Source organism: Saccopteryx leptura, chromosome 3, assembly GCF_036850995.1.
Source record: "Saccopteryx leptura isolate mSacLep1 chromosome 3, mSacLep1_pri_phased_curated, whole genome shotgun sequence".
Taxonomy (NCBI): domain Eukaryota; kingdom Metazoa; phylum Chordata; class Mammalia; order Chiroptera; family Emballonuridae; genus Saccopteryx; species Saccopteryx leptura.
The window spans coordinates 55,422,241-55,448,506 of record NC_089505.1 but is presented as its reverse complement, the minus strand read 5'-3'; the positions used below and the strand labels follow the sequence as shown (position 1 = coordinate 55,448,506).

Here is a 26,266-nt window from a genome sequence, read left to right as displayed (position 1 = left end):
GAATCCAGGTGACAGAGCTAGTCAATTTCTGGGGTCTTGTCTACCACTCTCTCGTGGTTGAGGGAAGAAGCAAAAGCTGCATCTAACCTCACAAGCACATTGAAAGCTGTCTGATATGGCCTTTGTCACATCCATTCACATTCAATTGGCCAAAGCAAGTAATATGGCTAATCCCAACTAGGGTGTGGGGAAGTGTACCCCACACTCTGTGAGGCTGGGTGGAAGTGGTGGGGACAAACACTGGGAACAATAACATTATCATAGCAGCATTTTCCCATTTTTCATGATGCATAAAACAATGGTATGTTTCAAAATAGTTGGCATTTTAATTCAATGTAATTCAATAATTATATAAGGATTTAAGAGAATCTGTTCTTTAGGCATAATATTTTAATGAGCTTTTTTTCCCTAGTTAGGTTTTAAATGCCCAAAGCAGAGATTCATTTATGTTTTCATGTTTCTTTTTTCTTCTTCTTCTTCTTCTTTCACTAAATCAGAATATTTGATAATGGAGGTAAAAGAGACTTGTTGGCATTCTTTTGTTAATCCTGAGTTAAGTCATTATTGTTACCTAATTTATCCTAATTTCAGTGGGTAAAGGAGGCTAAACTATGAAAAGTGACCAAAGGACTAGGTTCTTGGCATTATTTATTATTAATTCATTTGTTTATGTATTCACACAATAGACACTTATAGAGCACCCACTACATACAAGCACCTCTTGGCACTAGAGATTCAGCAGGAAATAAGGCAGACAGGTTCTTGATCCTCTGGAGATTGTATTCTAGTGGGGGAATGACAGATAATAAACATAAATGAGAAAATTTCAGGTGCTGATGAAAGCCATGGAGAATAGAACTCAAGGCTATATAATAGAGACTAACCAGGTGGTGACGTGGGACGCTGAGGAGACAGGCTTGAAACTCAGGGGTTGCCAGCTTGAGCGCGGGCTCACCAGCTTGAAGGCAAGGGTGCCAGCTTGAGTGTAGGATCACCGCATGACTCCAAGGTTGCTGGCTTGAACCCTAGATTGCTGGCTTGAGCAAGGGGTCACCGGCTCAGCTGGAGCTCCATAGTCAAAGCCATGTATTAGAAAGCAATCAGTGAACAACTAAAGTACCAGAACTACTAGCTGATGCTTCTCATTTCACTCCTTTTCTTTCTGTTTGTCCCCTCACTTTCTTACTTAAAATAAAAAGAGTATATAATAGAGAACAACTGAGGAAAGGGTAATTTAGATGTAACAGTAAACCCCGATAGGAGTTGGCCATGCAGAGACCTAGAGAAAAGCATTCCAAGTTGAGGAAATAGCAAGTGCAAAGACCTTGAGGTGGCTGAAGAGAAGAGAGAGGGCCAATGTGGCTAGAATGTGGCAAACAAGCTGCTGAGTATTAGTTAAGGTGTAGGTTGGGCTGTTGTAATAAGCAGACCAAAAACTATGACTTAAATATAAGATATAGGGTAGTTTTATGTCTTGTTTGTGAAAAAACCAGACAGATAGGCCTAGTTTGATGGTATTGGGGATTTAGGCCCTTTTTATCTTGTTGCTTTGCTATGTTTACTGTATGACTTTCATCTTGTGACTTGAAATGGCTAGTCCAGCTTTCACCCTTTTACCATCATGTCAGCGAGAATGAGGGGAAGGAAAGGAGGAGGCAGATCTCTTCCCCTTAAAGGGCAGCTTGGAGGTTGCACACATCACTCGTCTCCCATTGGCCAGAATCTGCCACGTGACATAGCTGTGAGGGAAACTAGGAAATGCAGTGATTAGCTTAAATTTATATAACTGAATAAACTTTGGTGAGTTTCTTTCTAAACAAAGAAGAGACTAAATGAGTGGTAAATCAAGCTAATAATATAGGCAGCATCCTGTATATAGGGCCTTGCTGGACATGACAAGGAGTTTGGATGGTATTGTAAGCATGTGTATTATTTATTGTTGCTTTATAGATTTCCCCTGAAATACAGATGCTTGAAACCAACATTTATTACCTCATAGTTTCTGTGAGTCAGAATTTGGAGCCACCTACCTGGGTGGTTCTGGCTCAGGGTCTCCCAGGTAATTGGCATCAAATTAGGGTTACAGTCACTTGAAGGCTTCACCGAGGCTAGAGGATCTGCTTACAAAATGGCTCATTCACATGGCTATTGCAAAAAGTCTAAGTCATTGGCAGGGGCTTCAATTCCTTCATATATAAATCTCTCCATAGGGCTGCTTGAAAGTCATCATGACATAGTAGTTGGCTTCCAAGCACGTGACCCAAGAAAAGATAGCAAGAAAGAAACCACAATGCCTTTTATGTTCTAATCTCAGACATCACACACCGTCACTTTGCATCCCGAGGTCTTTGCACTTGCTATCCCCTCAATTTGGAATGCTTTTCCCTAGGTCTCTGCATGGCCAGCTTCTATCGGGGTTTACTGTTCCATCTAAATTATCCTTCTCTCAGGATATACTCTTTTTTTTTTTTTTTTGAAGCTGGAAACGGGGAGAGACAGTCAGACAGACTACCGCATGCGCCCGACCGGGATCCACCCGGCACACCCACCAGGGGCAACGCTCTGCCCACCAGGGGGCGATGCTCTGCCCCTTTGGGGCGTCGCTCTGTTGCGACCAGAGCCACTCTAGCGCCTGGGGCAGAGGCCAAGGAGCCATCCTCAGCGCCCGGGCCATCTTTGCTCCAATGGAGCCTCTGCTGCGGGAGGGGAAGAGAGAGAGAGGAAGGAGGGGGGGTGGAGAAGCAAATGGGCGCTTCTCCTGTGTGCCCTGGCTGGGAATCAAACCCGGGTCCCCCGCACGCCAGGCCGACGCTCTACCGCTGAGCCAACCGGCCAGGGCCTACTCTTCTTCTTCTTCTTTTTTTTTTTTTAAGAGAGAAGGAGGGGGATAGACAGGGATAGACAGACTGGAAAGGAGAGAAATGAGAATAGACCCCATTCTATTTCTTAGATGCAAGTCACTAAGTATAGCTCATAATCAAGGGAAGGGCGATCAGGTTTTGTTTTTTCAAAGGAGAAGCGTCAAAGAATTTATGGATGGGGTGGTGGAGGGATTCAGCAAAAACGAAAAAAAGAGAAAAAACTCATGGACACAGACCATAGCATGGTGATTGCTCAGGGGAGGGTAAAGGAGGGGAGGTGGAGGATGTTATGGGGAGATAAATGGTAATGGACCAAGGCTTGGATTGGGGCGGTGAACACACAATACAGTGTACAGATAATGTGTTGTAGAATTGTGCACCTGCAACCTGAAAATTTTTTTTAATGAGTGTCACCTCAATAAATTCAATAAAAAGAAAAAGAAGCATTTATGGACACATTGTGAGATCATCAGAGTATGATAGGAAGTCTTAAGCAAGAGTGTATAAGGTCTGTTTTACATTTTGAAGGAATTGGTTTGTTTACTTTCTGTAGAATGGGTTGCACAGGGTCAGGAGTGGAAACATGGAGCTCCTTTAGGTGGTAATTACTTAGTTTGGTAATTGATAAATGGGCCTAAGATTAAGATAGGTGCAGTGGAATTAGAGAGAAGTTGCTGCGACTCAGGAAATGTTTCAGAGGTAGAGCAGACAGGACTTGATAAGGTATTGCTATATCAAATGTTACCAGGTGTCACTTCTTCTCACATTTTCAGCTAGAGTGCTTTTCAAATTAACTGACAATCAGAATCTTTGGAGAGCTTAAAAAATATGAACTATCAGTCTTCACTTACAGACAATCTACTTTAATAGGTCTAGGATGGGGAGATGATCTTTCAGAACAGGAATCCACCACTCCAATTATTCAATGAGCAAACTAGAAGTGTAATTATTATTGTTGTTTCTGTAAAAAGAGATAGTTACTATGCAGTGGACTCTATTAGCCAAATATTCATTTCTCCATATAACCTCCACCCCACCCAATTCAATCAAATACCAATTCCTATGGATTCAGTCTCCATATAATTCAATGAGAGGTAACTCAGAGAGAGAAAAAATGTCTCCCAATTAATACTGCACTAGTCTAATCCATCATTTATTACCTCTTAGATCATTACAAACATCTCATGTAATTTTTTTTTACCTCTGGTCTTTCCTTCTGTCTTTCACCAGCTATCAAAGTGATCTTCCTATCCCACGTTTATAATCTTATCATCATCATATTAAAAAAAGACTCAGTGGCTTCCTAGAACTCTCAGAAAAATCCACACTCCTTTAGGTTGGTATTTGAGGCCATTGGGGATCGGTCTTATCTTACCTGCCTTTGGAGTAACTGCCTAGCCTCCTTTCACACATTCATCCCAGGCACACTGCATTATTCACCCTTCCCTTAATTCAATTTGTATTTTTACATCTTATCACCTTGCCTCTACTATCCTTTCTGTCTAGGATGCTCCTCTTTTTTTCTCCCTTACCTGATAACGTCCCACTCATAATCTTTAAAGCCCAACTCAGATGGTCGCTCCCTCTTATCCCTCACTCAGAATTAGTCATCCTGTCTTCTTAATTCTGTTTCGCTTTTAAAACACCCATATTTATGTTTCTGTTCACAGTGCCTAATAGTGTGCTTGCCCTTAGCAGGTTCCAAATAAAATGTTCACATGAATAGAGTTTATTTTCTCCTTTTTTATGCAATGGAGAAAACAAAAGACAAACTCATGTCAGAAGTTTGGTTAATGAAATGTACATGGAAAATATACCTTAGAATCTATACACATTTAGCACAGCTTACATGCACTGTACCTTACAGCTACAAATGGTGGCATTAATAATTCTGAGGCATTGCAAAACCTTCACAACCCAAATATCTTATTAAGAATTCTAGTGACAAGATCTGAATCATAAAGGCTTGTGATTTTTTTTAAAGGCTTAATCATTTAGTTAGAAATTTAAGTTAATAAGAACATTCTAATTAATTGATGTTTAGCATAGAGGTTACCAAATTTGTCTTTTCAAAGTTTACATTTAGAGATTGCAAATAACTCTATTAGGATAAATTTCTAGGTCAGTCAGGTTTTGATTTGCAGTATTTAATGTTTGCACAATTCCACCTTGTCTGACCTTTCAAAATTATTTTCACAGACCTACATTTACTTTCCTAATGAAATGCTTTACTACAAGTGGCTGGACTGGTAGTCTGGGAGAACACTAAGGTTCCTTCGCCTGACAAAATCCATCTGCCCTTGTATTTGGGGGAATTCTTCATTGAGTGTGATGTCGGGCTATAAGAGCTTGCCTTCTGCTGTAGAAGCCAAAGAGTTTGACTTTTACTCTGCTCACACCCTGGAATATAGAGTGGGGGCCCCAACTGCTGGCACAAACCATCCCACCCAGCCTGTGCACCCTGAGGGGAAGACAGAACATCTGGGATAGTTCATGGGGTCAGCATGATGCCCAGTGGTGTTTTCTAGAAGGAGTGGTGCAGCAGAAGCAAAGATGGCAGCGTTTTGTATAGTCTTTGTGTGGCCTGGCCTCCTGAGGCCCTGCTTCCTGCCTGTTTCCCAAGCCTGTTGTCTCAGTCTCTTGGAATCATGAGACCCCTTTCTTTCAATATATATATATTTTTTAGCATTTGTTTTTGTAGATTGCAAGCAAGAACCTTCACCAAAACACTGATGCTACAAGGTGGCAGAGAGAGTTCTAGACTCTGGAGTCAGAGTGCTAACTTACTTAGTGGGCAAATGCTTAATTTTTTAAACCTTCCATTTTCCTATCTGTAAAATGGGACCAAAACAAATAGTTACGTTAACTGTGTGAAGACTGAATAAAACAATCTTTTTAAAGTATTTAGCATGGTTTCTGGTACATAAAGAAGCACTCAATAAATAGTGGCTTTTGTATTACTAAATTCTATGTAATTGTCCAAGTGTTCAGGACACAAAACTCCACCAGTCATCATATAAACGACTCCTCAGTATTACTTACTCTCTGTTCAGTATGGTACTTCATTTTTCTTATGCTGGGTTTTTGTTTGGCTGCTTTGTTTTTGTACAGACACTTCCACACTGCATATCCTGAGACTTTCTTGGGGAGTGCAGCTTCCATTCACTGTCCCTGGATCTTCTCTCTTCTGTCTGTCCCTGACAGCTCTGCCTCACCTCCAGGCCTTCAAAAGATGAGCTGCCCTAACACTCACGGATTTCAGATGGAAAGGGTAAAATTGAACTGAACCACGAGTCCTTTTGCAGCTTCTGTTATACGAATTTAGTAGTTTGAGTGCAATTAAAAAAACAAATATACAGCCTATATCCCAAGACTTATTACAGAATCTTTAATTTATCTATTTAGCTTTTGATGAATTTGTTCTCTTCCACTGAAATGTATAATGCTCTCTCATAGTTAAACTGAAGAATATTTTTCACTCAACTTCCTCCCTCTGGGATGTAATAAAGAGACAACTTATGGCCCAATAGCACATTGGAGACAAATTTTCTGTAAAGGAAAAATGTTTCTTACTACATGTAATGCTTCTCAAAGGAGGTGGGTCAAACCGTAAATATCAATCCTCTGCAACCATTTACTGAATACCATATTTGATTTGAGAATATTAAAATATAGTGTGTTATTCTTGAAATGTTGAGTATTTGGATGGTTATTTTAATTTTCATAACAGCCATGCGTAAATTAAAATAAAGACAAATTAGAATAATTTACCATATTAGCAAGCTATGGGAGGTGAAATCATACCTCGCCTGTCTGGGGGTTGGCAGACTGAGGACTTTTATCCTAAATTGGCCACTTCTTAGTGTGACCTTGTGCTCGGCCTCACTATCTTGAGTTGTAAAACAGGGACAATAGTACAGGATAGCTGTGAGACATAAATATCAAATGTGTTCAAATGTTTGACTTACGGCAGGTATCGGTATGTGATAGTTGGTATCTCTCAACATAGAGTTGTCAGAGGTTTAATAACTTTAATGGCACTCTAGCTAAAGGAAAATATGATATTATTGCAAGTCTACATGAGTATCTATATAAATCAAACCAAGAGTTCTGATTTCATCAGTGGATGTTTTAAAGAAAGGCAATGACTATTCAAAATAACTCAGATACTAAGCTAACGTTTATATATATATATATATGTGTGTGTGTGTGTATATATATATATATATATATATATATATATATATATATATATATACTTACCAGAATTTTGACTAATTACTGAAAATGTTCTGTATTTAAGTTGATCTTATTAAGATATTAAGGCCATAAACCCAAAAAACTATTTTCATTTGAGAGTTACTATTTAAATATTAAATAATTAGGCAGATAAAGCCTCAACTTTACTTAAAAACCCAGAAAACTCCTTTTTTATTTATCACTGAACTCAATTTCTTTTTTTTTTTTGTATTTTTCTGAAGCTGGAAACGGGGTTAGACAGACAGACTCCCGCATGCGCCCAACCGGGATCCACCCAGCACGCCCACCAGGGGGCGACGCTCTGCCCACCAGGGGGCGATGCTCTGCCCCTCCGGGGCGTAGTTATGTTGCGACCAGAGCCACTCTAGCGCCTGGGGCATACGCCAAGGAGCCATCCCCAGTGCCCAGGCCATCTTTGCTCCAATGGAGCCTCGGCTGCAGGAGGGGAAGAGAGAGACAGAGAGGAAGGAGAGGGGGAGGGGTGGAGAAGCAGATGGGCGCTTCTCCTGTGTGCCCTGGCATCACTCATAGTTGCTTCATTGGTAGTTGTTCATTGATTGCTTTCTCATATTTGTCTTGACCCGGAAGGCTCCAGCTGAGTCAGTGACCCCTTGCTCAACCAGCGACCTTGGGCTCAAGCCAGTGACCTTTGGGCTCAAGCCAGCAACCATGGTGTCATGTCTATGATCCCACGCTCAAGCTAGCCACCCCACACTCAAGCTGGTGAGCCTGCACTCAAGCCAGCGACCTTGGGGTTGGTTTCAAACCTGTGTCCTCTGCGCTCAGGCCAAAGCTCTATCTACTGCACCACTGCCTGGTCAGGCTGTCTTCAGATTCTCTCAGACCTAGCAAGTGTTCCAGTTTTTTTGTTTTTGTTTTTGTTTTTTTTCTTTTGGTATTTTTCCGAAGCTGGAAACGGGGAGAGACAGTCAGACAGACTCCCGCATGCGCCCGACCGGGATTCACCCGGCACGCCCACCAGGGGCAACGCTCTGCCCACCAGGGGGCGATGCTCTGCTGCGACCAGAGCCACTCTAGCGCCTGGGGCAGAGGCCAAGGAGCCATCCCCAGTGCCCGGGCCATCTTTGCTCCAATGGAGCCTTGGCTGCGGGAGGGGAAGAGAGAGACAGAGAGGAAGGAGGGGGGCGGGGTGGAGAAGCAAATGGGCGCTTCTCCTATGTGCCCTGGCCGGGAATTGAACCCGGGTCCCCTGCGCGCCAGGCCGACGCTCTACCGCTGAGCCAACCGGCCAGGGCCTCCAGTTGTTCTGGTTTGGAATCTACAGCGATGGTCCTTCCACCATCCCAGCTCTTTTGCACCTTCTTTCTCCCAAACACACAGAATTCTGACTTCTTTCTGGATTAGGAAAACTTCCTTTGGCTTATCATTTCTTTTCTAAATCTACTTTTTATAGCATGAAGTTTATAATTTAAATCCTTTATGCCATTGGGTCTTGATACTCAACTTCTAGACTTTTTAAACTCAAAGAAAATGTTTTCTCGCAAACAATTTTTCCTGCTCTAAACAAGCCTTTGTTTGTTCTCCTTTGGATGGTCTTCATTTATTTCCACAGGCTTAATATACCTAAAGCTGTTACATTCATGGATGCACATACATATGCATTTATAATTGAGCTTAACTTTTTTTATTAATTTTTTTTTAGCATAGAAATGGTTGTGGTAAATAAATACTGGGCTTTGATCTCTGCTTCAATAAACAAGAATTAAAAATTACAGCTCAAATTTATCTTTTCCTTGAATTTATGTGTAACTAGTATTCTTGTTTTAATAGGTACAGCTGAAATGTTCTTTGCAAGTGTATATGAAAATCTTATTTTTATAAATTAAAATTATTACATTTTAGCAAATTATTGTTAAAAGGAACCCTGATGTACATTATTTTGAAAATGAACATTTTTATTAGGTAGGTTATTATTCCTGATGTATCAGATTTCCTTACTTTGGCAAGCATCTGTATTAGCCCATACATATATATTGTGAAAGTTATGTAAAGGAGATCTCCACCAAGACTGGAGGAGGGAGGGCCTATAGGGGGAGCTCCTGTGCCCTCCCACTCACTGTCAGTTATTCCTAACAAGAAGAGACTGTACCTTGCATCTCCACAGGAGTATGTTTTCTACGTACTATCTCAATAGCAGGAAGAGTTGCTCCTCTCTTAGCAAAGGCCCAGCCAATAAGAGACTGTCACAATCCAGCCAATGAAAAGCCACTATACTTCCAACTCTCCCTTCCCTCCAATGTACTCTTTATAGATAGCTTCTCCCAACTTCTCCTTTCCTCTATAACAGAACATTCTTCTCCTTTGTTCTCTGGACTTGAGTATGGCTTTGCCAGAGCTTTCATGTTCTGAGTTGCAATTCTCGGCTATTCCTGAATAAATCCATGCTTGCAGGTTCAATAACTATTTTATTTCTAAGTTCAACAATATAAACCTAAGGCTGCTGTAAAATAATAGTGATTCTCAAAAGAGCAGATAATATACATTTGCACACAAACATTTGTGCAATTTTATTTTTATTTCACTTTAATGGACATTGTATGCTCTTAACACAACACTCCAAAATATAACTTACTATTCTCATTTTACCAATGAAGACTAAAGTAAAACAACTTGTGCCAGCCCTCATGAAACTTCTAATTTTCTTGCAAAGAAAGCTGAGTCTGGTTGAAGCTCCTAGCTGGAGAACTTCTTATATCCCCGTGACTATAAAAAGGCCCCCATTCTTTTGGGCAGGTCATGATCTTCCCCTTGACAGCATGGCAAAGGGAGAAAGGATGTTATTTGAACAGCAAGGTGGGAGGAAAATCCTCTCTCAGGGATGCGCCCATCTAGGTTAATTTGGTGTTTAATGGCAGGGCGAATGACACATGCAAATAGTGGAGCCAGAAAGAAACTTAGGCTTTCCCAGGCAAAGGAGGGTTTCTTTATACTGTGCATTTGTCCATATTTCTCTTAAAATAAAATTCTGATTCCTTACCATGGACCACAGGTCCCATATAATCTTGCCTCTGCATTCATTCCTCCTTCACTACTTCTCCACCACTCTCCTCCTCATTCTCTACACTCCAAACACCTTTTAGTTTCTCAAACATGCTGATCGCATCCATTCTTCTGCTCCTTTAAAGCATCGACCAGAATACTTTTGTCCAGGGTTTCAAGATCTCTACATGGTCAGTTCCTTCTCATCTTTCCTGTTTCAGGTCAAATTTCTCCATATAAAGGTCTTTCATTATCATTATAGCAGACCCCTGACCCAATACTCACCCTACTCCAGTTTCTATCAGATTGCTTTTTTATGTCACCTCTCTATATTTAAAATTATCTTCTTTATTACTTGTTTTCTTATTTATTGTCCATCTCTTCTCCAGTCTATAAGCTTTGTGATATTTGAGAACTTGTGTGTCATGTTTGCAGGTGGGTCCCAAACACCTAGAACAGTGCCCAGAATATGATAGGCTTTTAATACATGGTCCTTGAATAAATGAATGAATAAATCATGAATCCTAATTGAGACTCTGATGACAGATATTAAATCATTCCTTGGAAAAAATGCTCTGAGTGCTTTGTGTATGATTTCAGGAGGTTCTAAAGTCCTGCCAGCTCATATAGAGACTCCTGGTTAAATGTTCTTTTTAAAATTGATTCTGAATGTTGTTCTTTAAAAATAAACATGAGCATAATAAACTTTTAAAAGTGCGTTTAAGGTGGAATACAAGAAATCACAGGACAATTGTTGCTCACTAGTTTGGAATGATTGACCTCCAATATTTACACTAATTGATCCCGATGACCATATTTCATTGAATAAAGATGCCCATATCCAGTTCTGCTCTGCTTTGGGAACCATGGTAGGTTTAAACTTCCCAGCTTCTCTAGCCATTGAGCAGAGCCACATGACTAATTCTAGCCAATGGATTGGAGGCAAAAGTGACATATCACAGACAGGCTGGAGCATTAGTCACTGGTGTGAGACTATCTAGTGCTCTGTCTTCCCTTGTAGTAGTGACTGTGGAAACACATGGTGGTATGGAGGTGCAATGCCACCCTATCATGGAGGACAGTTGTTCTGGAGAGTTAAATAGCAAGCTTAGTGTGAACAAGGACTATAAACCTTTGTTGTTTTGAGTCCTTGAGATTTTTGGATGATTTGCTATTACAGCATAACCCAACATAATCAAAACATACCACTGATTGGAAAATGTATTATTATTTTATATACTATTGAGGGAAAATAAGCTGTTGTTTAAAATTGTAAGAATTCATTATAAGATACGTCACAGTATCAGGAGGTGTTAAAATATGAAAAATGTGGACCTTAAATTTGATAAAATACAGTTTGTTAAAATGAATTCATTAAAGCAGATGAACAAACTGTCAAGAACTCCAAATCCAGAGTTGGACAGAAAGATAGGTTCAAATCCCAATACTCACTAGCCTATGACTTAATAACTTAGCTTGTGTAAGTCTTAGTTTCCTTCTATATGAAATGGGATAACATTAGAAGCTGCCTCATAGGATTTTGTGAATATTAAATGAGATAATTCTTACAATGTGTTCAGAATTGTAATTACTTCATATATTTCAGTCTCATGTTTGGTTAGATCACAAAACTTGTTCAAGGTTAGCATTAATTTCAAACAACATACAGGTAAATCTTTTTTTGCAAGTTTGTTACTATGTCATACTAATCAATCGGCAAGTACTTATTAATTCCTCACCAGGCATGAGGACTGGGCCTCTGAGTTAGGTGTTCTATGCTGTGTTTTCTAGGTGAACCAGGTTAGAATGAATATCAGAGTAGTCTCGGTAAGTAAATGAAGTCACAAAAATATACCTGAGGAATGTATGAAAGGTCAGTCCTGTACCCATTTTGGTGACGGTAGGATGGGAAAGGGAAAATTGAAGACCTTTTCTATGTCCAGAGGTGTGTGTGTGTCTGTGTGTGTAACACACAGAGAGAGCACACATTGGTGGTTGGAGGGCAAAAGGGTGAGACATAATAGCAAAGAGATATGTATGTAATTGTTCCTATCCACATATGACTATACTTTTACAGATAGTATAAAGTTATCTAGGGAACATTACTAGCCTCATGGTATGTCCAAATTCATAAAGCAGCAACTCTTCTTATAATGATCTTTAAAGAAACCTATACTTTGTCATTAACAAGTTATAACAACCCCTAGCTCTGAAGTTTATTTTAGACGAAAAGTTTCCTCACAGTATGAGCTTTCAGTCTGTCACTGAAGACATGCATTGTGAATTCTAACGTATCATTCTCACATCAGTTTTCCAGAGGACATATGCTTGTGAAGGAACAGGTGGCTGATTAATATCATTATTTTTATTAAATGCCTGAACCATTGCAGAGTAAGTACTTCTCTTTAAAGGAAGTATAGCTGCCTCTAAATATAACTCTGGGCTACAGTTCACCTTTTCTGTTTATTTTATTCTTAACTTGTGAAACTGTATCTTAGGACTTGGGGTATATAACTTGTTATTTGATATCAGCTGAACAACAGTGAATCAATTGTAATGGTTCTGGCACCAAAGGAAATGGAGGGGGCTTAAATATGTTTCTAGAAGACAAAAAGCTTCTCTTTGTGTACACTTTACAACATATGTTACAATTTTAGAATATTCAGAAGTCCAAAAAAAGTTTCTCACTACCTCTCATTAAAGACCAAGAGGACAAAACAGAGAAAACACTAATTTCAACCCACGTATTACTTATCAGATGTTTTGGATGAAATTCAGGCTGAAAACCCCCCAAAGACTTCCTCTTCTTCTCTCCCTTCCAGCAACAGAATTAGGACGGTATTTCTCACTGCGAATTACACTCATTCTCACACACTTGTGTTATCGGTCCAGAAAAGGGGGGGGGGGGGGAGGTGTGTATCAGTACAAAAAGGTTTGGGCTCCTCTCCGCATCCTTGCTGCGTGGGTCGTCTTAGGTCCGCTGTGGGCAACAGCGGGCTTCAGGACCTGGTCAGAGGGCTTGGGCTACCCCCTGTGTGTACCTGGGTACTCTCCCAGAAACTACTAAAGAATCTTGAATGGGCGAAGCCTATATTGAAGAGCGCTCCCCCAAACCTCATGACGCCTACTTTCTTGACTTTAGGAGTCCCAGATAATCATCCCAGGATTTTTAAAATTTCTCGTGGCAAGAGTTTCGCGCCCACCCTTTGCGGGAGCGGAGCCAGGTCCGTTCGGCTCATTCTGGCCTCCTGGCTCGCCTGGGACCCAGGGAGCCAAGCAGAGCAGGGTGCGGCTACCTCTGGCTTCTTCCAGTTAGAGAAGAGGCGACAGGAATTGTTCAGCTCTCTTGGTACTGGTACAATCCCAGGTACTGGTAATTCGGCATTTACAAAATAAAATAATACTAAATGCAAAATAACCAACATGGAGATGCTCAGACCTCCGGAGCACGCTACAAAATATCTCTAATTTGACGTTTAAGAAACAAAACCATGCTAAAATGCAAATTAGGCAATGTAATACCCAGAATGAGCCTCGTTTGACAGGCTAAACAGATTTTAATGGAAAGCTAAGATATATCCCCTACAACGAATTTATTCTATCTTTTAACTTTAAAAAAAATGTGTAATTTTAAGTTCCACCACTGTCATAAGAAACACTCCACCATAACAAGCGGTGGAACAATGGATATCCCTATACCGCATTGTGTCAGGTAATTACGAAGTGTCGCGGCGCGGGAAAGCGAAGCCCGGAACGTCAGCGCGTCCTCCATCGTGTGGCTCAGCATTCAGGGCTGCGTGTCTCACGGAAGCCCCATCAGACCCTTCATGCAGTGCCTCAACCCAGAGAGGGACAAATACAATCCAAGCATGGTCCTAGGCTGGGACCGAGAAGGCCAAAGAGGGTGCGCGTGAGCGCGGACAGAGAGGGAGCAAGGCTTGAGAGATGAGAGGCGCGAAGAGACGTCCGGAGGAAAGATGGGATCGGGAGGGCCCACCCGGGGAGGGGTGCAGGCGTCCGACTCCTGGGAACGCAAGGTTCTACGCGGGACCCTGCGCGCCCAGAAGCACCCAATGTGGGGGGCTAAAGCCAGGGCACCGGGACCAGGGTGCGCACGGGGTCACAGGGTAAAGCTGATACACTAGTAGTGTGCGTCTGTGTGTGTGTGTGGGGGGGGGGGGAGCGGTGGAGGAAGACAGATAGGTTGGAGGGAAAAGAAAAAAAAAAAGAAAGAAAAAGGGACTGAATTCCGAGATGTCCTACTTCTAATTGGTTCATTGAGAGGTAAAAGCTTTCTTGCAAGCGCAGCCATAGCCCGCCCCGCGTTGGACACCGGCCGAGCCGGTTGCGGGGACCTCTCATCATCGGGACCTACAGCCTCCACGTGCCCTGAGGTCCTCCTCAGGGGGACACTATCCCGGCAGCTGTGGGGAGGTCAGGACTGTGGTTTCCTTCCCCCGCGACCTCGGCTCTGCAATTAGAGGCGGAGAGCTCAGTCGGCCTGGTCTGGGGGTCGGAAGGAGGCCGGCTGGCAGAGCGATCTCGGGTCCCCACGCCCTCCCCCACCGCTCTACCTCTTCCCTCCACCCCATTCATTTTTCCTCAGTAGCTTCCCGGACGGGCCACCGACGCACGCACAGCGCCGGGCTTAGAAGAGCGCCCGGGGTCGGAGCAGGCCCGGGGGGCGTCGCGCAGAGGTGGCGGCCGCGAGGGGCGCCGAGTCCCGCCAGTGTCCGCCGCGGAGGAGCCGGGCGGCCGCGAGCAGCCCCTGGAGCCGCGCAGCATCGGCGTACACAGTGACGGCGGAAGCCACGCCTGCTCGGGAGCAAGGGGCCGTCCTAGGCCCCCCACCTCCCCCGCCCGCGCGCCCCTCCCTGCCCCAGATCGCTCCGGCCCCCTCCCCGCGCCGGCCCCCGGCCCGCCCCCCGGCTCGGCTCGCGGGAGGCGCTGGGCGCCGCGGCTGGCGCGCGCTCGAAGCGCACACACACACATCCGCGCACGCACGCTCAGAGCAGCTCTCTCCGCGCCGGGCCCTCGCTCCCCTCGCCCATGCGGACGGACAGAGCGACGGAAGATGGCTGACGACTCCACGGGGCCCCGAGGATGCAGCCCGGCAGCGGCGGCGGCGGCCGGAGCGGCAGCAGGAGCGGCGGCGGCAGGGGCAGCGGCGGCAGCGGCGGCGTTGGCGGCGGCGGCGGCAGCGGCAGCGGCAGGAACCGGAGCGGCGGCGGCGGCGGCGGCGGCATCCCCGAGACTCCGCGAGCGCCCTTCCCCTCTGACAGCCACTGACGCTCTCCGCCGCTAGGAGAGACCCCGCTTCCCCGGCGCCCGCCTCTCCTCCCCCCCGCCCAGCCCAGCCCAGCCCCGCCAGCACCGCTACCTCCGCCAGCGCTGCCACCATCAGCACCACCTCCGGCACCGCCACCGCCACCGCCGCCGCCGCCACCGCCACCGCCGGCGGCGGCAGCAGCCATTTCATCTCCACAGAAACCAGACGCAAAAACATGGCAGAAATGGAGAAAGAAGGGAGACCTCCGGAAAATAAAAGGAGCAGGAAACCGGCTCACCCAGTGAAAAGGGAGATCAATGAGGAAATGAAGGTATTTTTGGACTCCGGGGCTGGTGAGACGGCGCTCTTTCTCCCGCCCGCGCGCTCCGGGCGGCTGGAAGGGTTTGGGGGGGCCCTGGGCAGCGCGTGTCAGGGTCCGTGGGATGCCCTGCGCGCCCCAGCTCCTCCTCCAGGTACACGCCGAGGCCAGCTCGCGGGCTGCATCCCGGGACTCGCCTGCCTCCAACGTGATGGGGGTGGGGGCGGCCAGAGAGCCACAGACTGTTTAACCTTATAAACCCCAGGGTGGCCCAGGAGCGCTTCAAGGGGAGGGGATCCGGGGGCCCAGGTGGCGGCGGGCGTAGTGAAGAGGCTTTCCCAGTCGGTGGGGCAGTTTTTGCCGCTTCTCTGGGAACCATCCCTCGGATCCCTCCAAAGTTAGGACTGACGGGGCCGCTGCGCCTCGGGGCGCTCGGTCCCACCCGCCTCCCCGGCTCACCTCCCTGCTCCTCGATCCCGCTTCCCCCCCAAGTAGCCAGGCGTGACGGTGTGCAGAGGCTGTCAGTGCCAGGGCGAGTCGCGGCCCGGGCGGCGCGGGTCTGGGTACCGCTGTGACGGCCGGCTCCCCTCACCCGCCCCTGCCCGCTCCTCTCACGAGGCTGCCTCCGCCTCCCTCTCGCCTTTGCATGCTTCACTTTCCAGTTAGGCAGACCCGGGCAAGCCCTGCTGAAAGAGAGCTGACGGAGGGGCGGCCTTCGCAGAGTGCCTGCCCATTGTTCGGAAAGGCCAGCCCCGAGTCCGCTCGGCGAGGCCGGGCTCCGCGCCAGGCCAGCGGTGCGCCAGAGGTGGCGAGCGCAGCAGCCTGGCGCTCCAGCTGCTCACGTTGGAGCTATTGCACAAGAGCACGCTGAGCTCCGGACCCCCCTCGTCCTCCCACCTCCTTAATTTTCCACGAAGTTGCAGCTTTTGCCCGGCGAGGATTTTATTCTGTGATTTCGCGAGTCTCTCTTGATTTTAAAAAAATAATTATATTTATTGTCTTTTTCTTTGAGTTACAAACAAGTAGCGGATCTGGAGGGGACTTTAGTTTTCATCCTGCAGCTGCGTTGGTGTTCTCCATCTTCTGCACAGAATCCTTAACACGGCCAACTGACTTGGTCAGGCTGGTTAAGTTTGTGCTTAAAAGACAAACGAGATAAAAATGGCATGCAACTTAAGTTGAATTTATTGCGTTTTGATTTTTTTTTTGGTTTGTTTGTTTTTTGCTTATAACAAGTATATTCGATGAGAGTGCCTTGGATGAATCCCATGCTTTGAGACAGACACAGGGATAATATAGATATATGCATAACCCCAAGGAATTTCCATACAACCTAAAATTTGGAATTAGGGTTTTTATTTCTGGATGAGGAACTTAGTGCTTGAAAGCACAAGGTGCAACATCATCAGTCCTGACAGTTAAGGAAGGTTTGCCTGGGAAATCAGTGCCATTCCTTGGGATGGAAACCACCATTGATCCCAGTGATAGACAGTTTGAGAGAGGGAGAGAGAGACCAGTAGGAGTTGTCCTCCAAATGAAGTGGAATTCAAACAGTCTACAATAACCATTCTTTCTCACAGACTCTTCTTCCCTCTTGTCCTGTATCTCCAGATTACTTTACTATTTCTTTTTAAATTGGGGTTGGAGGTAGAGGAGAAAGGTGAAGCCACCAGGAAATCAATGTGCACTGGCCCTTTAAAACACTGCCTAATGTGATCTATATGGATGGCAGCTTTTAAGTTTCATAGGTTCTAGAATTACAAATTAGCTAATTTTAATCAAAACATGTGAAATGTTATCCCGACTGGATATAAAGGCTGACTGTGCTCGATGCTTGGGGCTCTCGTTGTTGACTTTGGCTGCGGGTGCATGCCGTGGTTTGGGAGATAGTTGTCCTTCTACAGTATAACAGATGTTTGTCTGAACTGGTGAGGAAGAAACAAAAACAACATTGTGTGAAGGAAAAAATTATACAATTTTTACCCAGTGCTTCAGGACTAAGTATGGAATTAACCTTGGTGTACAGAATTTCCTCTTTAAAAATGTTATTTTTCTTGTAAATCACCACCTACTAGTTGAAGTTTTAATCCTTGTCATTTCAATGAGAAGTTTTATCCAGCAAATAGTTCACTTGCCTATAATATGGAATTTTCTCTCTGGTTTGGAACAATATATCAGAGACCCCTGGATGAAATCTCCAGTCATATCAAAGCACACCATGTCAATGAGTCATGAAGTCCCATTTCTAGTGAAATTGTTTCATAGGCATTCCTCTAATGTAATAGCACAGAAAGCCCTCATTTTAAAAGTGATTTCTCAAAGACAAAATGTGGAAGGGTTATTTGGAATCATTAAATTTTTTCTGCTTTAGTATTTATAACCACATCAATAAAAACCTTCCCTGAACCTCATGATATTATTACCCCTCCATCTAAAGTGTAGTGTAACAGAACAAGTTGGTTGCCCTGTATCAAAATATGTGCAACAAAATGTCAACGAGAACACAATGTGGCCTTGTGCAGCTTCATATCGGTGCCGCTGGAGCTGCCTGGCTGTGTTTGCCTTCATGTGAACGGCTTTCATCTGGACCAGTGTAAACTAAGCCCTGGTAAGTAATCACTGCCCGGCAGAAAGAAAGGAATGTATACAGCTAGCACGGCCTAAGCTGTAAAAACGGAAACTTGAGCCCCCACCGCGGATCACATATCAAGGCTTGAAGGTAGGGGAAATGAAAGGGGGAAAGAGGAGAGAGAGTGGAAAAGTCAGCCTGGGAAGTGGAGGATCAGGAGGAGGCCCCCCTTAGGGAGATTTGGCTCAGGGATTAGGGAATTTTATCATGGTGTACAGTGACCTACTCAGGTTTCAACACTCGTTGGATCAAGTTGCTTCTCTGCAAGCTGAAAGAAAAAGGACTGGTGTGTATGTGATTTTTTTTCCCCTTCGGGTAATAGAAAGGACATTGGTACAAGTGTCTATTTTAAGTACAGCAAATGCAGGGCACTGAGAATGAGCAACAAAATTACCTCTTCATAGAGACTTCCTTCAAGATTTCCTAATTGAGATAGTCACATATTTATTTTAAAATTGCTGGAGAAGACAAACTGGCTGAGGTTTAGCTGACACCAGTAATGGCATTGGAGACTGTCTTCATGTGGCTGGGAGCTAATGTTGGTTGCTGTTTCACTAGATCAGATATTGAGTTACATTTTCGTTATCACTGGTTTAATGTACATGGCAGTTGTAACAAATTTATATTTGATACAATATAATTTTGTGTGTGAGAAGTACATGACTTGGCATGGCTTGCTTATAGTGTACTTTAGTGAGGATATCTTCAAGTAGAAATGTTTGTGTCATTATGACCTTTACAATGTTTATCTTTCCTTTTCTTTCTCCTCCCTTCATCCTGGGTTTTATTTTTTTGTAACTGATTTAAAAGATTCATTATTTTATTATAAATATAATTAGTATACCTTATTTAATTAGTGATAACAGAGGAGGTTTTTTTAAATGTAATTTATATTTTGACTACTTTTGGTTTCTAAAGTGAATGTTGTGTTTGTATATAAGGTAATATGTCTTTGTTATACTGTCAACTCACAAGTACCCAATAAATGAATGTTAGGAGGCAATTCTGACATATGGAAGGGTTATTTTGTTTCAGGAGTTTATCCAGAGAATGGTAGATATAATATAAAAACTAATTTGTACTATTGGATGTGTAAATGTAAATAGGTGCGAAAGTGTAAATATAGTTCACCTAAGGGTATGTATTTTGTGCACATAGGTCTTAGTGAACATAATTAGTGGTTATCAAACAGTAATGCAACTAGAAAAACCTAAAATATGAGTAAAGATAATGAGTCGGATTTTTATCTTTTAAAACTCTTTCACAAAACCAGCATGATTAGATAAAGTAATCTGCCCTGGGAACTTTCCTAAACAAACCATAATTAATGCATTTGCAATGTTTGGCTTCTTTATCAACTGGTAAACTACAAGATAATCTGTGTTAAATGTCTATGGCCTTGTTTGCCGAAGAAGTTTTCTGTCTATAAATATTCTTAGTAAGTAATTTGTACCTAAAATTATGCTTCAGTCCTGATGCCTACAGTTAGAGTCAGTAACATGTGTTAGAGTTAAGTAGTAGACTCACCACAAAATTTTCTAGTTTGGTTTCTGATGATCTCCCATTTGGCATTAAAATGACCTGTGTCAATTGTGTAGATAATAAAACAAGTCGCAGAGCTGAGCTGGTGAGTACAATGAGATAAATAGCTTTTTTGTTGTTGTTCTTTTTTAAATAGAGAAATCAGAGTATGAATTTAAAAAGTCAGCATGGGTTGAAATCAGCTCATTAGGAAAACATATATATTTTAAGTTTTGCTGTTGAAACTTCATCCTGTAGTCAGACATGTTAAGGCTCTGAAACCTAGAAAGTGGGTTGAGGACCAGATTACACTGAGGCATTCACAAATTATGTCAGCTCTCTCAGGCTGAGCACTGGCCTCAGGTGTGCCACGTGGCAGGACTAGGGACTAATGTCAGTGGAGACATGACCCTTGCCCCTTGGAAGCTGGTATAGGATGTTCTTGAGCCCACCAGCCTTGTTCTCTGCATTGCTTTCAGTTGTCGCTCAATGCTCCTGTCCTAAATGCATAAGAGATGGTCATGGATGGGCACGGAGAGCTATGAATTCTGCTCTGTTCAATCTGGAGGTTTTCTGAAAGAGTATCTCCATCTGTGAACCTGTATGATGTGTGGTAGGGGGAGATTCTCTAAGCCGTATACCACTCGCAGGTTCCAGAGACGAGGAAATGGAAAGGAACCACTCCACTTCCTCCCAAATCTGAAATAAACATTTGAACTAGAAGAAAATGAGTCTGACAGACTCATTCCCTTCTGCGTTTCCTGCCTCTATGCTTGCCAAGCACTGCTCTGAGCAGCCAAGCCCTACTCTCCTTGTGTGAAAGACAGACTGATAGAAACCAAGAAGCAACTGAGTTTTTAAAGGAAAGTCAAAAACAGGACCTCAAAAAAGCATAAATATCAGTGAGCACAAGTCCTGAAAAAGCAAGAGTTCCAGGGAAATGCAGTTAGGGGGACTACACTTTTTATATTTTTCTAAGAAAGGGCCCTTTTTATTGAGTCTTTATACATCTTTTTAAAAAATTATTAGTAGAAAGTGGGTCCTATAAAAATCTCTGAAGTCTAAAACTTCTTGTGGAATGGGAAGTCAGCCACATGTACTCTCAAGCTAATAAGATTATTAAGTATTTTTCTGAAAGAGAAGGGATATTACAGGGTAGAATGAGAAACAACTAGAGTACTTTGTTTTTGATGGTGCCAATTGAAACATGTAAACAGACATGAAAGCATGGAGTGAGTGAGATTGGCCAAATGTATATTTTAGGATCTGTAGACTGACCGGTATTATTATCTCTTATATAACCAAAGGACTGTGGAAATATAACCAAAGGACTGTGGAACTCTGTCCTGCTTTAAAGCCAGTGGCTTTGGCACAGTGGGGAAAGCAATGTAACAAGTCTTGGTGATTTTTAGGCCAGTTCTGCAACTGTGATAGGACACAGCTGCACACAGCCGCACACCTGCCTTGCCTGCCCCAGTGTTAGCCCTCCGGTTGGTATTCATAATTTCACAGCATTTGTTTGACCGTTGTAGGACATTTGATGTCCTGGCCAAAGATTAAAATGTGGGGATATAATTGTCTGCTCTGTGTCACCATAAGGTAATAAAACAACATAGAGTTTACATGCAAAAGCACATGATTTTGATTTCATATGCTAATTATACAACTATCCAATTCAGAATATGTCAATAGGAGAACACGACTTTCTCTTCAGGCTAGAGTTGGATTTTAGTAATATGATGTGTCCTCTGCCCTTAAAATTGCATTGTCATGATAATTGTGTTATTGATGAGAAACAATGCTGCAAAATGACCCAAATGAAGCATAGGGACCATCTTCAAAAGATTTCAAAGTACAAAGCTGTATGTAGTTCAGTTTAAAACAGCAGGGCTCAATGGGTAAAGTCTGCATCAAGAATGCAAATCTGGCTGCTCTCCTTATTTTGTGCATATGGATGACCCTCTAATGCAGTGGTCCCCAACCCCCGGGCTGTGGACTGGTACTGGTCCGTGGGCCATTTGGTACCGGTCCGCAGAGAAAGAATAAATAACTTACATTATTTCTGTTTCATTTATATTTAAGTCTGAAGGATGTTTTATTTTTAAAAAATGACCAGATTCCCTCTGCTACATCCGTCTAAGACTCACTCTTGATGCTTGTCTCGTAAGTTCGACAATTATATTTAAAAATACCACAGTTTTTATGTCGGTCGCATAATTTTATTTTGTGCATTTATCCATCCCACCCTAAAGGCCGGTCCGTGAAAATATTTTCTGACATTAAACCGGCCCGTGGCCCAAAAAAGGTTGGGGACCACTGCTCTAATGGATCATCTGTGGGGAGTGGCTCATCCTTAGGATCCAATGGGTTCGTGGATGTGGAGGTCCTTTGTAATCTGTAAAGGGCTCTTCCAATATTTTTTTTGCACCATTTAAAAGTTACCTCCCACCTTCTTAGTAGAACCATAAGATAAAATTTATCCACTCGGTTTGTGTTAAGAGAGAGTATTTAGACTCATCCCTAGGTCCAACCTGGGGATAGAGCTGGGAACTGACTTCTAGTCAAGTTCATTGCCTGCTTTCTACAAAATCGACTGCCTCTCTTTTACAGATTCCTCCCCACTACCTCCTCTTTACATTTAAATTAGTGAGTCCAATGATTCTAATAGAAATCTACCTCAGAAGTTAGTCAGAACACATGGAAGTTAAAAGGGAGATAAAATATTTTCCAAAAATAACCATAATTCTGTTTTTAATAATCTTAACTAACGATTTAAGGCCATATAAATTGTTCAGGATTGGAAGTTTCCTTTTCCTTTGTAGTATTTCTCATATACTCTTCTTTCTTGGATAAATTGTGTCGGGCAGGATGTTTTGAAGTTAAGTAATGTAACTGACAGATTCTCTTTATTGTCATTAGAATTCTGAATATGGCTGACATGGTTGTCTACAAAAAGACTATATGTTAATTAATTTTTAATTAAAACTTTTTATTTTTACAAAAATAATACATGGATCTAACAAATAGATACAAATACGCAAAAAATAAAAACAAAGCCTATAATTTTCCCACCCAAAAGCAATTACTGTCAACAATTTGATGTACATTTTTTATGTTCTTTTCTATATTTTTTATGGTATAGTTTTTATAAACAAAATTGTCTTACAGTGTACTCACCTCCCTTTTAAAACTTAATATATTGTTAATAGTTTTTATGGTAGTAAAAATTTATCTATAGCATATATTTTAGTGATAAAATAGTATTCCATGTTAGTCATTCCATGACTAAGCTATAATTTATTTAACCAAATTTGTATTGTTTGGCATTATAGTATGTTTCTAAGAAAAATACCACTGAGATAAATGTTCCTGAACATTGCATATTTTTGCACTTATTTCCTTAGACTAGTTTCTATAATGCCTAGAAATAATATTGCTGAATCAAGGGACATGTACATTTTGAAGGCTTTTAATGAATAGAGTCAAATTACCTTTTCTAAATTTTGTATCAGCTTAAATTCCCAATATTGGAAAGTGCTCAACACTGAATATTATAGTTTCTTAATTTGCAAATATTTATTTTTAGAATAATTTTTTGAATTTTGTTTGATAATTTCTCTGTATTTATACATTTTTTGATACTTGTGAATGCATTCAAATGAATTAGCACATTCCTTGAGTACATTCTAAGTGCCAGACATTGCGCTACATAAGGCATAAAATGAAATAAAAGGTTTCTGCCCCCTAGTAACTCAGAGTATACTTGGGATACATGACATATTTTATTAGAACTGGAAGTTGGAGTCAAAATGGAAATTATGTTTGTGGGGAGAAGGAGGACATGGCTTTTCCTTCATTTCAGTGAGTCACTGGGAGCTCTTTGAAAGCTTTTTGCTCTTTTGGGTAGGATACAAGTTGAAAACACATTGACATTCAGTTATGCAAGGCCCGGGATGAAAGAAATCAGTGATACCTACCTATATTTTAAAATCTGTTTGTTGTTTTCAAAATAAAATCATTAGCCCCTTTTGAAGACCTTGCAATACTTGTGTTTCAGAGGTATTTTGAGACTTTGTATTAATTGTTATTTTCAAAGTGCCTTGAAGCCAACTCTTTTTTTGGTAAAATGTTCAATTAAAAATCAATAGATTTGGTCTGACCTGTGGTGGCGCAGCGGATAAAGCATTGACCTGGAAATGCTGAGGTCACTGGTTTGAAACCCTGGGCTTGTCTGATCAAGGCACATATGGGAGTTGATGCTTCCAGCTCCTCCCCCCTTCTCTCTCTCTGTCTCTCTCTCTCCCTCTCTCCTCTCTAAAAATGAATAAATAAAATAAAAAAAATTAAAACAAACAAACAAAAAATCAATAGATTTAACTTCAACATTTGTACAGTATTTCCAGCTAAATAAGGACAGTGTCTAATGAATGTCCTGGGAGTTAAGTTCCAACGAAAATAAATTTTGTCAGTTCAGAAAGAAAGGAGAGGAGTTGGGGGAATAGTAAAATTTCCTGCCTTTCTACCATCTTTCTTTGACTTATTTTTTTTAATTTTAGGAAAATATTATGCTTTCAGACTAAAAATTAGGATTGTCTTCTTTCCTTTGAGTCCTGGAAGTGAGAGAGAGAGATTGGAAAAGATGAGACAGAAGTTTAAGGGTATAGTATTAGATGTGCAAAACAATTAGAGTCAGATGTGATGTCAAAAAACTGTCAGATGAGAAGGTTAAATTTTAATTATAAATTTTGAGCACCCCCTTTCCCTTTTCAACAGAACAAATAATTAAGGTGAGTAGGGCCCAATGATCAAATCTGAAAGAAAGCTAACTTTTTAACATAGGAACATATGCCCTGTTTGGAAAGTTCTTTATATGTGATAGTGACATCCTATGGTATGATTTCTTTGCAACTCTGATTGGTCCAAGGAGGTAGCTTCTTTGGAATTGCTGACACATTGGACCTTACACAATTTATAACAGAAAGAGGCCTGTCGTAAGAATCTGTATTTTCATTCTGACTTTACTGCGTGATCTCTCATGTCTGTCATTTACCTTCTGGATGCTTTAATTTCTGCTGTAACATGAGGATGTTACATAGGTTCACCAAAAGTTTATTGTGGAAATCAAATACCCAATTCATAGGGTTATTCAAAGGAACAGGAGAGTTAAAGGATGTGGAAATACTATAAAGTGCTATAAAAGTGTGAGACATTATCATTATAATTATAGTGACCTATTTTCCAAACCCAAATTGGACCAAATGGTATGAGAGAGGATTTTTGTGCCACTTCCAAGGGCGAGAGGCGGTCTACAAAATGTGATTTGGATGCCAGGATATTGAAGTTTCTGGCACATTTTGATGGTTTATGGGAGCAATGATAAAATATTTGAAATATTGGCTATTTAGTAAAATTTATGATGTGCGATCACTATAATTATGATATTTCTTTGCAAAAGGTATTTTATTTCTCATATAAGTAGAAGTTCTTTGGTTTTGCAAAATCTCAGCGTTTGGAAGGACTCTCAGAGACTCTAGTTCAGTTTCCATTCCAAGTGTCCAGGACAAATGGTGGGTGAAGATTTAGGCGGAAGCAAATTTTACAGCCTCCCTTAGTACATACAGTAGCTTGTCTTATTATTGAACTTTCTTACCTCAGAATTTCTCTGGCCTGACCTGTGGTGGCGCAGTGGATAAAGCATCGACCTGGAATGCTTGTTGCTGGTTTGAAACCCTGAGCTTGCCTGGTTAAGCACATATGGGAGTTGATGTTTCCTGCTCCTCCCCCTTCTCTCTCTCTCTCTCTCCCCTTCTCTCTCTGTGTCTCTCCCTCTTTAAAATGAATAAGTAAAATATATATTTTTAAATCTCTGTATTTTAACTCTTATCACCTTTATTTTTCACATAACTGACATAAACTTAGGCAGGAAAAGAATAATTCTTTTAATAAAAACCTTTTTTTAAAAGATTACAATACAAAAAAATGTTAAAAAAAAATACTATTGGAAATCTTTACCAGAGGACTTAAAGCCCTTATGGGCCGTACACATTAGTGCATTTCTCCTAGAATATGTTATGTTTCTTGGATGATGACTACAAATATATGTTTCATTTCCTTTGGTTTAGCACCATAATGAGTCCATATGAATGCATCAAATTCTACCTAAAACTTTAAAATTTTAAGTTATTTATTAGTTGAGGTTCTTTGCTTTCTTAATACAGAGGTAGTCGTCTATTTCTTGTACTTACACTGTAAGAAACTTGGGTGTTCATTTTCTCTTTCTTTTATCTTGTTCCTCCCTTTATGAAAGGTTAGAGATTTATGGCTTGTGGCTTTATAAAACTTTTGTTTTCTACTTTTGTGGTCATATATTAAAATATTAAGGAGTTTATTTTATTTTCAATGACAAG

At 41.9% G+C, this 26,266-nt stretch overlaps 1 protein-coding gene across 2 annotated transcripts in view; it reads left to right on the top strand.

Moving 5' to 3' along the window:
* The first annotated feature begins 15,105 nt into the window (after positions 1-15,105).
* Positions 15,106-26,266, top strand: part of SOBP (sine oculis binding protein homolog) — a 172,368-nt gene continuing 161,207 nt past the window's right edge. Inside the window, exon 1 of one of the 2 annotated variants that reach the window (XM_066373543.1) lies at positions 15,106-15,721. In XM_066373543.1, the coding sequence (XP_066229640.1) occupies positions 15,626-15,721 (96 nt within the window). In that variant the 5' untranslated portion in view covers positions 15,106-15,625. The remainder of the gene's footprint in view (positions 15,722-26,266) is intronic. The other variant, XM_066373541.1, reaches the window with a different exon arrangement.